The sequence below is a fragment of the Chanos chanos genome, chromosome 7 (assembly GCF_902362185.1).
Source record: "Chanos chanos chromosome 7, fChaCha1.1, whole genome shotgun sequence".
NCBI lineage: Eukaryota > Metazoa > Chordata > Actinopteri > Gonorynchiformes > Chanidae > Chanos > Chanos chanos.
The window spans coordinates 5,740,245-5,755,675 of NC_044501.1; the positions used below are offsets into that span (position 1 = coordinate 5,740,245).

General features: G+C 37.8%; 1 protein-coding gene across 1 annotated transcript; it reads right to left on the reverse strand.

The window, feature by feature from the left end:
• Window positions 1–741: 741 nt before the first annotated feature.
• On the reverse strand, window positions 742–15,099 carry LOC115815900 (B-cell receptor CD22-like). Its single transcript, XM_030778868.1, has 6 exons — window positions 15,058–15,099; window positions 12,114–12,261; window positions 4,197–4,535; window positions 3,796–4,047; window positions 2,189–2,452; window positions 742–851 (listed from the first exon to the last, which is right to left on the reverse strand). The coding sequence occupies exons 1-6, from the start codon at window positions 15,097–15,099 to the stop codon at window positions 742–744; spliced, it is 1,155 nt and encodes a 384-aa protein (XP_030634728.1).
• Between the last annotated feature and the right edge of the window lie 332 nt (window positions 15,100–15,431).

Sequence of the window (15,431 nt, forward strand, 5' to 3'; positions counted from 1 at the left end):
AAGATTCAATAAACATGTAAATATAAACCTAATGATAGATTCTTTGTCATTTAAATGGAAATACACCTGAAAAACCACAACAAACTTGGTGTTATAGGCATGCACTAACAATTGAAAACCAAGTCTCAGCTGTATGAGCTGTAAGCTGCCTGTCAAAACCTGCACTGCCATTTTGGACTTTTAGTTTGCTATGTCTTTGTGCTCTTGCTGTGTCTGTCTCCGCCCCTCACCTGTTCCTGTTTGTCTAATTATTAACCTTGTTAATTTCACCCAATCCTGTGTTGCCCTGTTTAGTTCTCCCTCTACTTAAGTCCTTGTGTTTGCCTTGTCCATTGTCTATCGTTGTTTGTGTATTTTGCGCACTGTCAAGCTGCACCTTTTTGTTATTGGTTTTTTGTTCCTTTTCTACACCTGTATTTTGATCTTCAGTTCAAGTAAAGTCCTCCGTTTGTCACCTTCATCATTGTGTCTCTGCACTTGGGTCCTGAACCACACCACCAGCGTGACACTGCCTTACTGGAAGGAACTCTTACTGTTACTTTCCGTCCAGTGATTTTCGCACAGTTGCTGCAAATGCAGTCTCCCAATGGCAGGGACATCCGTTAGGCTTGGATAAACATAATTCATTCTAGTGCATTTTACATGACTGGTTTTAGTTGGTCGAACTAATGGCTCTACAATATTTTCAAGTAATACGTGGAAATTCATGAATTCAGGTTATTTCAACTTGATTTATTTGCTTTAATTATACCAGGGCCGGCTGCAGGGTGCAATGACTGAGGGGGCATTTGAGATTTCCGAGGGGGCAAACATGTAGCCCTTATGATTAGGCTCAGGGCTGGGAGATATAGCTGAAAAAAATATCCTCATAAAAATTTTCCGTTCAGTCTATATCGATAATTATGGATGATTTTGATGATCTATTTTGATAAATTACAGGAGAAAAGAAAAAAAGGCACTATATTTTGTATGACGGAGTATTGGACCACACTGAGGGGAAAAAATTCTGAGATTTCGAGAATAAGATCGAAGTCGTAATTGAGAAAAAAGTCATAATATTACCAGAATAAAGTCGGAATTTAATGAGAATAAAGGCATAATATATCAAGAAAAAAAGTTGTAATATTGCAAAAAAAATCATATTACAAGAATAAAATTGTAACAAAAGAGGCAATTTCCTCCACGTCCATGTGGTTCTTTCTTTAGAATAGACACAGTTTCTTGTTTCTTGTACTGATACATATGATAATGTGCTGCTGATGTGACAAAAGATTAAGTATTTCGTAATTTGTGAAACTTGTACTAAAATATAACTTCACAAGATGCTCCATGTTCCTCATTTTAACACAGGCGGCAGGCTGCTCTCCTGATATTTCCCCTCTAACATAATACAAAGCCTAAAATTACAACTTTTTCTCTCATAATATTTATTCTTGTAATACTATCACTTTTTTCCCGTAAAATTACAACTTTATTCTCCTAATACTACTTTATTCACGTAACACTACGACCTTATTCTCGGAAGCTCAGAATTTTTTTTCTTCCTCAATGTGGCCCTAATACTCCATGATAATTTTGAATTGAACCGTCTTACTTTTATCAACAATCTCCTCAGTATCTGCACTCATTTTCTCACTCCCCGCTGTTTCTGTTGTTCTGTCAAATGTTGATGGTGCGACGGAACAATACAACTTTTAAATGATTGGCTGTTTGCGTGTCACTCAAAGCATGCTCTGTTATCAAGGGATATGATAGGCTGTTTATGAGCCGGGGGTGAGCACACTTGGGGTTTGTTCATGCAAATGAACTTTTTGTATTCCTTATATGCTTTCCTTGCGGTTTGTATTTAATGTATATAAGTGAAACTATAGAACATTCTGTTGAACAGTTTTCTTATTACTGTTGACAAAGTGTCTATTGCGATACGTATCGCTATTGTTTCATCACCCTGGCTTAAGGCCACGGTCAAAACTGAGGGGACAACAATTTTATCTTAGACGGCATTAGCTCGATAGTTGGATTCAATGGTCTTTTGTTCTGTTACTAAACTTCAGCTGGACACAGATCCAGTATTTCTACAGTTAAGATTTGATGATGCTGTAATGCAATCACATTCATATTTTCCTGTGGAAATGCATCTTTAGTTAAGTCAGATTTTATATGACAACATCTATGACAGTGTCCATACCTTTCTCTTTGATTGGTACAGCAGTGGTTCTCTGAGAGCCATGTTTATTCTGGGCCTCACAGTAGTATAGTCCGCTGTTATTGGACTGAATGTTGTTGATGATGTAACTCTGTCCATATCCTACAGGTGAAGTTACATTCTCTTTATACCAGGTGTAGTTTATCTGTGGTGGATTAGCATCACTGCTGCAGGTCAGAGTCACTGAACTGCCTGCCACTATTTCACCAGATGCATTGACTGACACTGTGGTATTTCTTGGAGGATCTAGAGAAAACAGAGTATACAAAATGCACATTCACTATTGAGGTAATTAATGAAACCAAAAACACAGAGTCACATAATATCTTACTTACATAAAACATTCAGAGATACAGCATTTGCATAATGATGTCCATGTTGATTATTGGACTTGCAGTGATATTCTCCACTGTCTTCAGAACTGATCTTGTTGATCCTGTAGGTCTCTTCTTTTCCTATAGTGACAGTTCCATTCTTCATAAACCAGGTGTAGTTGGCTGGTGGATTAGCATCACTGCTGCAGGTCAGAGTCACTGAACTGCCCTCCACTATTTCACCAGAGGGACTGACTGACACTGTGGTCTTCTTTGGAGGATCTAGTCAAAACAAATATATAGAAAAATCAGAATGACCACTGAGGCAATAATGAAACTACAAACACGAAGGGTCAGATCATATCTTACTTACATAAAACATTTAGAGATACAGTATTTGGATACTGATGTCCTTGTTTATTATTGGACTTGCAGTGATATTCTCCACTGTCCTCAGAGCTGATCTTGTTGATCCTGTAGGTCTCTTCTTTTCCTATAGAGACAGTTCCATTCTTCTTAAACCAGGTGTAGGTGGCTGGTGGATTAGCATCACTGCTGCAGGTCAGAGTCACTGAACTGCCCTCCACTATTTCACTAGAGGGACTGACTGACACTGTGGTCTTCTTTGGAGGATCTAGTCAAAACAAATATATAGAAAAATCACAGTGGCCACTGAGGCCATAATGAAACTACAAACACGAAGAGTCACATCATATATCTTAATCTCCATTAGATATCTATGCATTTCTACAGAGATATCTAATGGAGGTATAACTGTTCACCTTGTGATGTGAAGTAGGTGTAAGCTGTCTGTGATTGTCAAAGAGGGGCTTAAGTGGAGGGCAGCTGGACTTGCTTTGGAGATCATTGAAGATGTTTCACCAGTGACCTACATGCTGTCCTTTCATCCCTTCCTAGGAGATTTAACAATCATTCGCACTTTGCCGCGTGTGACGCCAGCGACTCTATCTACTGTCGTTACAACTACCAGGAGAACTAAAAAACCAAGTGACATGAATGGCCTTGATAATGAGCCCACAGAGGTTAAATACATGAGATTCCACACCAGTCAATCAGAACTGAAGAAGCCTCTTGGATGAAAGGTGAAAGGTCTTTAGGTATCTACAAATCAAGTCCAGTTGACCTCAATTTAACCCCTTCTTGGATAACCATGACCTGGATTACTGAGAATCTTCATGGACATCTGTCTGTGATTGTTTAAGTCCATGAGTGATGTCACAGTAAATATGGTTCATGAAATAAATTTCTACTCACATATGACAGTGAGAGTGACAGCAGGAGAGGGAAGATTCTCATGACCTTGTACAGCACACATATAACTGCCTCTATCCTCAGAGCTGACTGACTGGAAAGAGAGTTCATTGTTCTTCATGTTTTTCCTTGTTAAAACATATTCATTTTTATACCAGATGAAGGTTGTTGTGTTACTCAGAGAACAGTTGGTTCTACATTTCAGAGTGACTGTATCACCCTCCACCACTCTCTCTGGAGTCTCCACCTGTAGATCTGAAAACAGGAGAGAACAGAGAAGATCTCAGATTCAAGTATATCATAATAATGAGAGATGTTTGGTGCTCATTTAAAACATATTGTATTAATAATGATAATAACGATAATGATAAAGTTTCATGTATCTATAGATGTTGTGAAAATACCTGTAACTGAGAGTTGGACTCCAGGTAAACCAGTCCATTTCCCCCCTGTTTTATCTGTTTCAAATCTGAATAGATACATAACTGCATCTCTCTCTCTCACATCAGTCAGTTTCATGCTACAGTCTGACTGTTTATCTCCAAGGTATTGAAACCTGCCTCTATAAGCTGGCTCTTCAGACAAGTCAGGGCGGTTACCATTTTTATTTTTTGTCCAGTAAACTGTTTCAACTCTATGACCGCTAGGATATGTGTAGGAGCAGGATATGGTTACTGATGAACCCTTCACAGCACAGATACTATCAGGATTATATGTCACATCCCAGTTCTGACCATAAATACCTGAAACACATAAAACACACATCATCATTATAAAAGATGTCTAATGATACATTGGTAGGCAATCATTTGTGTCTAAACAAATGTTGTGTGAGCAAAGTATCTGGAAAAAGGGAGCCTTATTGTAAAGTCTAAAATACTGATTGTTTAGACTGTATATTAATGATTTTCCACAACAGTGCCATGGGATAGAGTTACAAATGTATGAAGCTAACCACTGCTATGGAAATGATTGCTGAATGGCTTGATCAATCCTGTTTAAGCTTGAACATTATTAAGACAAAAGGCATGATTTTCTCCAAAACCAACGTACAGCCTCCTAATGTTGATATCTTCGTTAAGGATGAAAAGATTGATATAGTTACTATACTTAAATATCTTGGCATAATATTGAATCCACATCTTAATTTAAAAAAAAAACATGTCAAGAAAATGATAAAAACTATTAAATACAACTTGGCAGAGAAACTCTCTCTCTCTCTGTGGATGCAGCCAAGATATTTATGCATGCCATGATCCTTTCTCACATGTCTTATTGTATTACATGTTGCTCTGTAAGCTTTGTATGGTTTTGACCTCTGCCTGGTATATTTGACGTTGCTCTTGCCCCTTGGATGTGGGATTCTCTGCTTGCCTGTACCCTGCTTTTAAATTTTTGTCCGTCTCTGGATCTGATCTCTGCCTGCTGTTTGGACTGTTTGCCTGTTTCTGATTGCTCTCCTGGTTATGAACTCTGCCTGTGTTTTGGATTTCGACTTCTGCCTCCTGATTTTTGACTGTTGGCTAATAAACTTGATTTTGCTGGATCTGCATCTGAGTCCTTGACTGTGCCCTGACATTACCAGATGACAAAGTGTTGTAGTTCTATCAAAAGCTTTAAAGTCATATTGAAAAATCTGTTAAAAGCCTCTCAACCTTGCAGTCACTGACTGTATTTTCTATGTGTTTTGCTTGACTTTGTATTATTTTCATTTTGCCTAGTACTCAACTACCTTTGCTTTTAAGTTGTTTAACATACTCATGGTCCTGACAAGGTGTGTGTGTGATACATCATTGTTTGCAGTTTGTATTTTGTGCTTTAGTTTGCTTAATGTTGCTCTGTTACCAAGTGGAAGTTTTAATTGTGACCTGCCAGGATATTGCCGATGAAAATTAGCCTTAGGCTAACTCTGGTACAATGCACCAAATGGTAACATTTATGGTTAATGTTGTACATGGTCCCTTACAAATAAAAGAAAATAAAAAATAAATAAATAAACAATTAAAAAAAAATACATTGAATAACCATTCACACATGTCATGAAGAAACGAGACACAGTTCTCATCTAATCACCTTTCTCTTCACATGTTGATGTAAAATGTCTGACGCAGTGTAGTAGACTAAACAGAGGAAGACTAAACTCACCAGAGAGGAGACAACAAACGACAACAGGAACAATCTTCATTCTGACCAGTCAAACCAGTTACAGCCAGTCACACCAACTTCAGACAGTAGCACAGATCCTGTTTTTTAGCGACCCTGTTTCCTCTCAGCAGAGTGGCACACAACTGAGTGAGAAACATCAGTTCTTTCACAGATGTATCACCTCACCACACGTTCTTCTATCTCATTAACTCTGCCCCTGACCACAAACACACACACACACACACAAACACGCACACACACACACACACACATAAACATACACACACTTGTTGTGCATGTGTGTGAGAGAACAATTCAAATGAACATAAAAAGTCCACATTTTGACAAACTAACAGATGCTGCCTCTAGTCTGGCCCAGTCAGATACTGTAACAGTTGGTGGATTCAAATGTTCTAAGCTTATTCTATTACCTTCCAGTTGGAGTAGCAACAGGTTCTTCCAGAACCATCTAATTGGGCTTTGAGCTGAAGCCTGCGGGATTTCCTTGGCCTCTTCAACAAAAGATTTGGCTGTAGCACTAACGATCCTCAATTCTTTGAGTGTGTGATTTGAGATGGCTGCATGCCCACATGAAACTCACGAAAGAATGGTAAAGGGAGAGTCTTAGATCAGACCAGCGTAAACAGCATTAAGAATGTTATGGTGTCTGGGGTTGGAGATGCCAATCAGCCACCAACTGTCACAGTTTGTTTCTTTCCGGGGCGTGAAACTGCAGACATACGGTTTGAACTTTTGACACGAACCCAAAAAAGATCTTTGGTTAATGCTACGAAGGTTAACACTCAAAGCACAGAAGTTACACTCTTAACAGATATATATGTAGATAGAGCAGTAGGGCATTATCTCAAACACAGGTTGTCATGGTTACTGACCTTTTTTTATTTATTTCTTCTTTTTTTTTTACATGTCTCAGACATTTGAGCATCCAACACAGACCTGAACCTCTATGCTGTTAGTACTTACCAGACAAAATAGAAAATTGCTGTGCAAAAGCATGAACATTTTAACAAATGCTCCCAGTGGAGGACAGACTGATTGTTACCTCAGGTTATACCAGGTTTGTAATTATTGTAATTGATTATAGATGACAAAGCTGTTATTAAAATATTAATTAATTAGCTGTTTAACATCTGTCAATATTTCTTAACAACTGCCTGCATGCCATCTATGGTGGTACCTTTGGTATCGATGCCCGATATTGATACCCGATATCAATATACTTACCATGTCAATAGTTGTCTGTGACTGATGTGAGTTCAGTCAGCCTGAGTTTCCACTATTTAGACCATATGCTAGTTTGGTTGGAGTTTTCAGATCAACCAAAAATGAACTAGAGTCAGTCATTTATATGTAATGAGAGATAGAGAGGAGTGCACTCAGTCACAGGATGAGGAAGTCCTGTCTCTCTCTCTCTCTCTCTCTCTCTCTCTCTCTCTCTCTCGCTTTTGATAAGGAGCGATCGATAAAATTTGAACTTGTGAATTCAAAGGTTATTCTAAGTAATGTGTGTGCAACGTGGCACCGTTGCTATGGTAACACTCCGTTCTTTCACACTTCTCTCATTGCGAGGTGTCCTGTCACTTCCTGTTTCTTGCTTCAAAAACAGATACTCTGCCATAAAAAAAAGGTTAATAAAGTTCATCATTCAAATATTAATTACTGTCTTTATGATTTATGTTTCTGAAAAGAAAAAAGAAAAAAAAAAAAAAAGGGGGCCAATCTGTCACTCCCTGTGGCGCCACCAACAGGCCAAATTTCAGAGTACATTTTTGCTTATGACTTTTGAACCATTTGTCCTAGAGTTGTGATCTGTATGTCCCCTGAATCCCCGGGTCACGATGAACTGAACAGAATCATCCACTGTATGGAATTTTTCGAAAAAACCTACTTTTGCAAACTTGTCTTAGACCGGTGAATATATAAACATCAAATTTGGCATGAATCATCAAGAGACGGTTCTGACAGTGGGTGTCAATGTGTCTGTTCACCCTCTGTTGTACTGGTGTCTTCTTCAGGGACTGTTTTGATTAACTGTTTACCTGCTGGGCCTGTCCTTCATAATTGTATAGCAGTTGTAAACTTGCTTTTACCCCTAAGTGTTAATCTTAAGCATCAGAAACGTTTCTAAAACAACCTTTTGTATATCAGTTCTTAATGAAATGACATTCAAGACATTGTATTGGAGATGAAATTGAGAACTGAGAGAGGTGAACTAGTGCCCTCTAAAGGATTCAACAAAGAACAGTTTCTCAAGTAAATTCGATTATTGGTGTTTTGTCCATGGTGTATGTGAACACATGTTAATGTTCAATTCCAGTTCCATGAGAACAGGTTGGAAATGTCACTACACTCCAGAGCTGTCAATCTACCGAATTTAGAGACACCACTTCAAATCATGTAACCATTACAGGACTGAAGATGGTTCCTGTCAGTACTCCTGTCAGGACTTTGTCTTTTGGCAGCCCTGCTGGCCATTCTGGGTATTGTGTTGCCATGTGCCTTTGTTTGTGTCTAGTATTGCCATGTGCTTCTGTTTGTTCCTGTGTTCTCCTGTCCCCGCCCCTCACCTGATCTCTATCATTGCCTCATTTACTTCCACCAATCACCTGTCCTTCAAGACAATTGTTCTGTGTAATTAAGTCCTGTGCTGGTGTCTGTTCTTTGTCAGATTGTGACCGTTTTCGGTCTGTGCCTGCCTGTGAAAGTTTGCCCTCTGTGATTTTGTATGTTTGACCGCGTTTACCTGGACCTGTTTTTGCTTAACGTTTTGGATTTGGTTGCCCCGTGGATCCCTGGCTTTGACCTTGTTTGTACCCTGTTTTTGACCAATCTCTTGCCTAACGATTTGGATTTGTTTGCTTTCTGGATTAGAGCAGAGATATTGTCTCAATACTGCTGAGCTCTGGAGATTTAGTAGCCATAGTAACGCAAGAATTATCCACAGTGACGGACTGAAATGACATGTTTATTGAACATTAACAATGATCCACTTCCAGGTACATCAGGAGAATGAATATATTCATTTTCCTGAACATATACAACATTAAAATCATATCAGTATTAGGCAACATCAAACTGTGATAAAAACATAACAACATAAAACACATCTGAAATCAATGTCACTAAAGGACAATAACAGAAAAGCATTTTAAAACTTTGATTATCAGGAATTTACATTCGTTTCATGATTTCAAACGAGAACTCAAAATGGCAGATTCCAGCAAAAATGACACTGTGTAGAATATAAAAGAAGTATTTTTAATCATATCAGTCTACAGAGAGGCAATAGTTCAAATAATAACTTTACACTGGTCTCAGCATTGCATTAAAAACATTATAGTTAACATTTAAACAATGAATGCATAAGTAAAATTTTAAAATATGTAAATGTAAATGACAACTGTCCCAAAATGCTCAACCCAAAAGACAGCGCAGAAACAGCATTGTGGAGTAAATAAAGAAACAAAATAAAGAGGAAACCTCTAAGCTACACTGTCATTGAATGTCATGTGCCTGTGTTGTTTTCATGACATTGTCACCATGTCTACATGTTAGCATATATATCATCGTAACAGATGTTAGAGACAGAGCATGATGACTCAGTTTTTGAAAAAGAAACGTTGGCATACAGTTCATCATCCTGATTGGCTGGGTCATCCTGAGTGTTTGGGTCATGTGATTTGGTGCCATCACTGAAGCCGCTTGGTGGGACATTATTATACAGAATGTCCTGTAAGACACATTAGTAAAGCAATTGAAAAAAAATGTTTTTATACAGCATAAACTTACATAACTGTTCATTCTAAAGTATTTAAATGATGACTTGACAATTTCTGTTAAAAAAATAAATTCTGGGTAAACAAAACAAAACAAAACAAAAAAAAACAACAACAAAGATAAACAAATAAATCACTTCTCAGTGTTACTCTTTTGGTGCAGTTTTAACAAACTCACTATTACATCACAAACTCCAACACAAACTTAACATCAGAGGAGCAATCAAACACCACTGAGCACATGCTCCAGCTCCTGTCTTAATTCATTACCAACATTAACAGCAGTTTCCTGCATGACTTGGGTTTCATATCAGTTTATGAAGTGGCAATAAGTCATCACACAGACATAAAATGTTCCTCCCTTGTACTCTGCTCAGTGGCCCATTGTAAAACTCCTTAACCAAACAGGAGAGATCTTGACTATCTGGGCCTGTGCTGATGCAGGGGTTGAACAGGGACAACTACGGGATAATCATCCCTAGTGTTTTCACCACAGTTCCTCCAGTAGAGGGGTGGAGTGGAGGAATGTGTAGATGGTTTGACACAGGAGGCTGTGGCTTTGTCATGGACAAAAAGATGAAAAAAAAAAAACCCTGATACAGTAGCATGGAAATACATGATCCCTATTCACCAAACCTTATACCGTAAACCAAAATGGAAAATCTTTGTCTTTTCTCTCAACTTACTGTAAGAAGAGTAAACAAACAATGTTCAACACATGCCCCCAGCGTTCTGCCGGAATTAGTTAATAACACAACCTAAAAACATCAGTGTGCATAAGCACTGACTTGCTGATTATTATTTTTATTGAATGTATCAATTCAATTTTCATATTTTCATTTCTGCTGAAAAGCTTAAGTGTGACTCATTCACTCGCCAAACCAAATCAGAATAGCATGGCATTGTAACAGCACCTCAGGCAACATCCTGAGAGATTCAGCAATAAATAGAACAACAATGAAAACAACAACAATGTCAATAATAATAATAATAGTAATAATAATAATTATAATAATAATAATAATAAACAAGAATACGTGCCTGTTTTGAACTTTGTTCTGCAGGATTGCTCCCCCTTTTCTTCTTTTTACTGATACACCAGTGAATGAAGATATGATGAGGAAATAATATTTTTGCCAACAATATGATGTTTTTTCTACTTCTACAAACATACTCAGAGGTAGACAAGTTGGATTATTAATCACTGAGATTTTGAATGTAAAATTCCCACATGTTAACCAACCTCATCCACATTAAACCAATGAGAAGTAGAGTTCCTCCACACACTGTGATCCCAGTAACTGCGTAAATGATAGTGTTGTAGTCTCCTGAGAAAACAAAGTACAAATCACTTCATCATAGCTCTAGATATGTGACTGCGTGAGGAATCGCATATTGTTCTTCTATTTCAAGTGGTAGGATGAAGTACTACAGCTTTTGGTGCTGTTTCTACACAAGAAAAATCTTACACCTGGGGTCTTTTCACAATCCTGGCACATTCCAAAGTGGGTTAACCCCAACTTTAGCCAAGGGCTTGCTGGCCCTGGTCCAGAGCAGGGCTAGCCCCGAGGTTGTGGGGTTATCCTAGCGCTGGGTGGTATGACCAAAAATTTGTATCACGGTATTTTTTGAAGATTCTTGCGATTTCACAGTATAACACGTTTTTTGGGGGTTTTTGTTTTGTTTTTTTTTCATGACTGGGCCTTTATATAGGTTTATAGTGACTTATTCTACTGTCAGGAGTACACAGAATATAAAAACATTTTAATTTCATCATGTATATAATGAAGCCTTTGATTATAGGGTTTGCGTGGCCCCCCAAAAAAGATACAATATGTCATTATGTGTAATGATACAGCATATCCATGAAACAATTGCAAAATGTAAACAATGTTTATTGTGCAAACTGCAGCATAGTAAAAACAGAACTTAAAAATAAATAGATTCAGCAACTTTAACATTGCTTTTTTTTTAAACAAAATGTTTTAAAATGGTTCTATAAACACTGTAAACTGACCTAAAATACTCAAAGTGTTCCTGTCCACACTAACCCAGGTAAATTTGAAAAGACATGATTATTTCTCGGTTTAACCCTTCCGCCCCTACTAAAATAGCGTTTTCCTCCACCGAAAACAATACTTTTTGAAAACGCCCTGTGAGATGCATAAATTTGAGAAGGCTGGGTTCACGTTGTAATGTGGACAGGGAAAACAATGACTTGCTGAAGACACAGACAAACATGACGGGCGAAATGCAGTCAGTGCTGCTCTGCTCTGCTCAGCGTTTTGGTGTGGACGTGGAAAATTTGGAAAATAGTACGAAAAATGATGTTGTGTACGGAGAAACGTTTGAACATAAAATCTGCGTTTTCAGTTTTACCTTCAGATTTAGCCTGGTGTGGACGGATTTTTTTCAAACCAAAAAACTTCCAAACTGCAGACACAGCTCCTTTCTTGGGCACAGGTTCTTCTGGTGCATCTCCAGTCTCACTTTTTTCATCCTCGATCTCTGTTTTCTGTTCTTTAATCTACCATAGCAACGGAGCTTCTCCCAGATATCAACAAGACTGTTATGCTACCTGGCAAACTGTACCCAGTATGACGTTCGGCGGTGTAATTTTGTGAACGTACAGTTATTAGTATTACTAATTGTGTATGTGTCACAAATTGTCGTGTGCTATAGTGTTTTTCCTTGTTGAAGAGAATAAGTTGTGGGTAATTTATTGTTGTGTCAAAGTTATAACAGTACAAGGAGGATATGCACAGGGGTCCCCTCTCCTAAACTCTGCATAGTGCTCCAGCTTCTAACGGTGAACAATATCATGTAATTTATTGCTTATTGATACGTTATAGCTGTTGTTTCAGCTATGCTACAGAAATTCCACTAAACATGGGGCTAGAAGGTGTCAGTGTGAAACGGGGGTAAAGTAAACAATGGTAGAATGTGAACATTAGTCGTGTGTTCCAACGGACATTTAACCCAGGTGTAGTAGAAGTGTAGTGTGAATCGTATAGCCCTGGGCTTAGCTTAGTCCTGGGTTAACAATGTGTGTGTGAAAAGGGGCTAAGTTATCCCAGGGTCAGCTCATACAGTGTGAAAAGCCATTTAATTTAATTGGGGAAGGTTTTTCCACGAAAGTAAAGCATGTTCATTCAAAGTTTGGTCTAGCAAATTAAAACGGATTAAATGAATGTAATTAACTGTGATAACATCAGTTTAATGTGATCAACTTAGATGAACTTGATTTATTTGAGTAGGTATTTACTACAGCTGTCAGTGATCCAGTTTGAATATGTGAATTAAACAAATAAATGTAAACTAATATTAACTCATAAATTGCACCACCGTGAAGCCAACAGAAAACTTGTATTTTCAAAAATCACACAATAAATGGACACATGTTTGAAAAGTTTCCACTCAGCGGAATGAGGTACATCACACACATAAGTGGCACAAGTACACAGTGGCATAAGGTTCATTCAATAAACATGTCAATATAAACCTAATGATAGATTCTTTGTCATTTAAATGGAAAACCACCTGAAAAACCACAACAAACTTGGCGTTATAGGCATGCACTAACAATTGAAAACCAAGTCTCTGCTGCATGAGCTGTAAGCTGCCTTACTGGAAGGAACTCTTACCGTTTCTTTCCATCCAGTGTTTTTCGCACGGTTGCTGCAGATGCAGTCTCCCAATAGCAGGGACATCCGTGAGACTTGGATAAACATAATTCATTCTAGTGCATGTTACATGACTGGTTTTAGTTGGTCGAACTAATGGCTCTTTCGACTATAATAATTTCAAGTAATACGTGGAAATTCATGAATTCAGGTTATTTCAACTTGATTTATTTGCTTTAAATATACCAGGGCCGGCTGCAGGGTGCAATGACTGAGGGGGCATTTGAGATTTGCGAGGGGGCAAACATGTAGCCCTTATGATTAGGCTCAGGGCTGGGAGATATAGCTGAAAAAAATATCTTCATAAAAATTTTCCTTTCAGTCTATATTGATAATTATGGATGATTTTGATGACCTTTTTTGATTAATTACAGGAGAAAAGAAAAAAAGGCTGAATTTAACCACTATATTTTGTATGACAGAGTATTGGACTACGCTGAGGGGAAAAAATCCTGAGATTTCGAGAATAAGGTCGAAGTCGTAATTGAGAAAAAAAGTCATAATATTACGAGAATAAAGTTGTAATTTAATGAGAATAAAGGCATAATATATCAAGAAAAAAAGTCGTAATATTATAAGAAAAAATCATATTACAAGAATAAAATTGTAACAAAAGAGGCAATTTCCTCCAAGTCCATGTGATTCTTTCTTGGAATAGACAGTTTCCTGCACAATCTTTTCAAGTCCTGATACATATGATAATGTGCTGCTGATGTGACAAAAGATTAAGTATTTCGTTATTTGTGAAACTTGTACTAAAGTATAACTTCACAAAATGCTCCATGTTCCTCATTTTAACACAGGCGGCAGGCTGCTCTCCTGATATTTCCCCTCTAACATAATACAAAGCCTAAAATTACAACTTTTTCTCTCATAAAATTTATTCTTGTAATAGTATCACTTTTGTCTTGTTAAATTACAACTTTATTCTCCTAATACTACTTTATTCACGTAACACTACGACATTATTCTCAGAAGCTCAGAATTTTTTTTCTTCCTCAATGTGGCTCTAATATTCCATCATAATTTTGAATTGAACCGTCTTACTTTTATCAACAATCTCCTCAGTATCTGCACTCATTTTCTCACTCCACACTGTTTCTGTTGTTCTGTCAAATGTCGATGGTGCGACGGAACAATACACCTTTTAAATGATTGGCTGTTTGCGTGTCACTCAAAGCATGCTCTATTATCAAGGGATATGATAGGCTGTTTATGAGCCGGGGGTGAGCATACTTGGCGTTTGTAAATGCAGACAAACTTTTGTATTCCTTATGTGCTTTCCTTGCGGTTTCTATTTAATGGATATAAGTGAAACTATAGAGCATTCTGTTGAACAGTTTTCTTATTGCTGTTGATAAAGTGTCTATTGCAGTACGTATCGCAATCATTTTATGACCCTGGCTGAAGGCCACGGTCAAAACTGAGGGGACAACAATTTTATCTTAGACGGCATTAGCTCGATAGTTGGATTCAATGGTCTTTTGCTCTGTTACTAAACTTCAGCTGGACACAGATCCAGTATTTCTACAGTTAAGATTTGATGATGCTGCAGCGCAATCACATTCATATTTTCATGTGGAAATGCATCTCTAGTTAAGACAGATTTCAAATGACAACATCTATGACAGTTTCCATACCTTTCTCTTTGATTGGTACAGCAGTGGTTCTCTGAGAGCCATGTTTATTCTGGGCCTCACAGTAGTATAGTCCACTGTTATTGGACTGAATGTTGTTGATGATGTAACTCTGTCCATATCCTACAGGTGAAGTTACACTCTCTTTATACCAGGTGTAGTTTATCTGTGGTGGATTAGCATCACTGCTACAGGTCAGAGTCACTGAACTGCCTGCCACTATTTCACCAGATGCATTGACTGACACTGTGGTATTTCTTGGAGGATCTAGAGAAAAGAAAATATACAAAATGCACATTCACTACTGAGGTAATTAATGAAACCACAAACACAGAGTCACATCATATCTTACTTACATAAAACATTCAGAGATACAG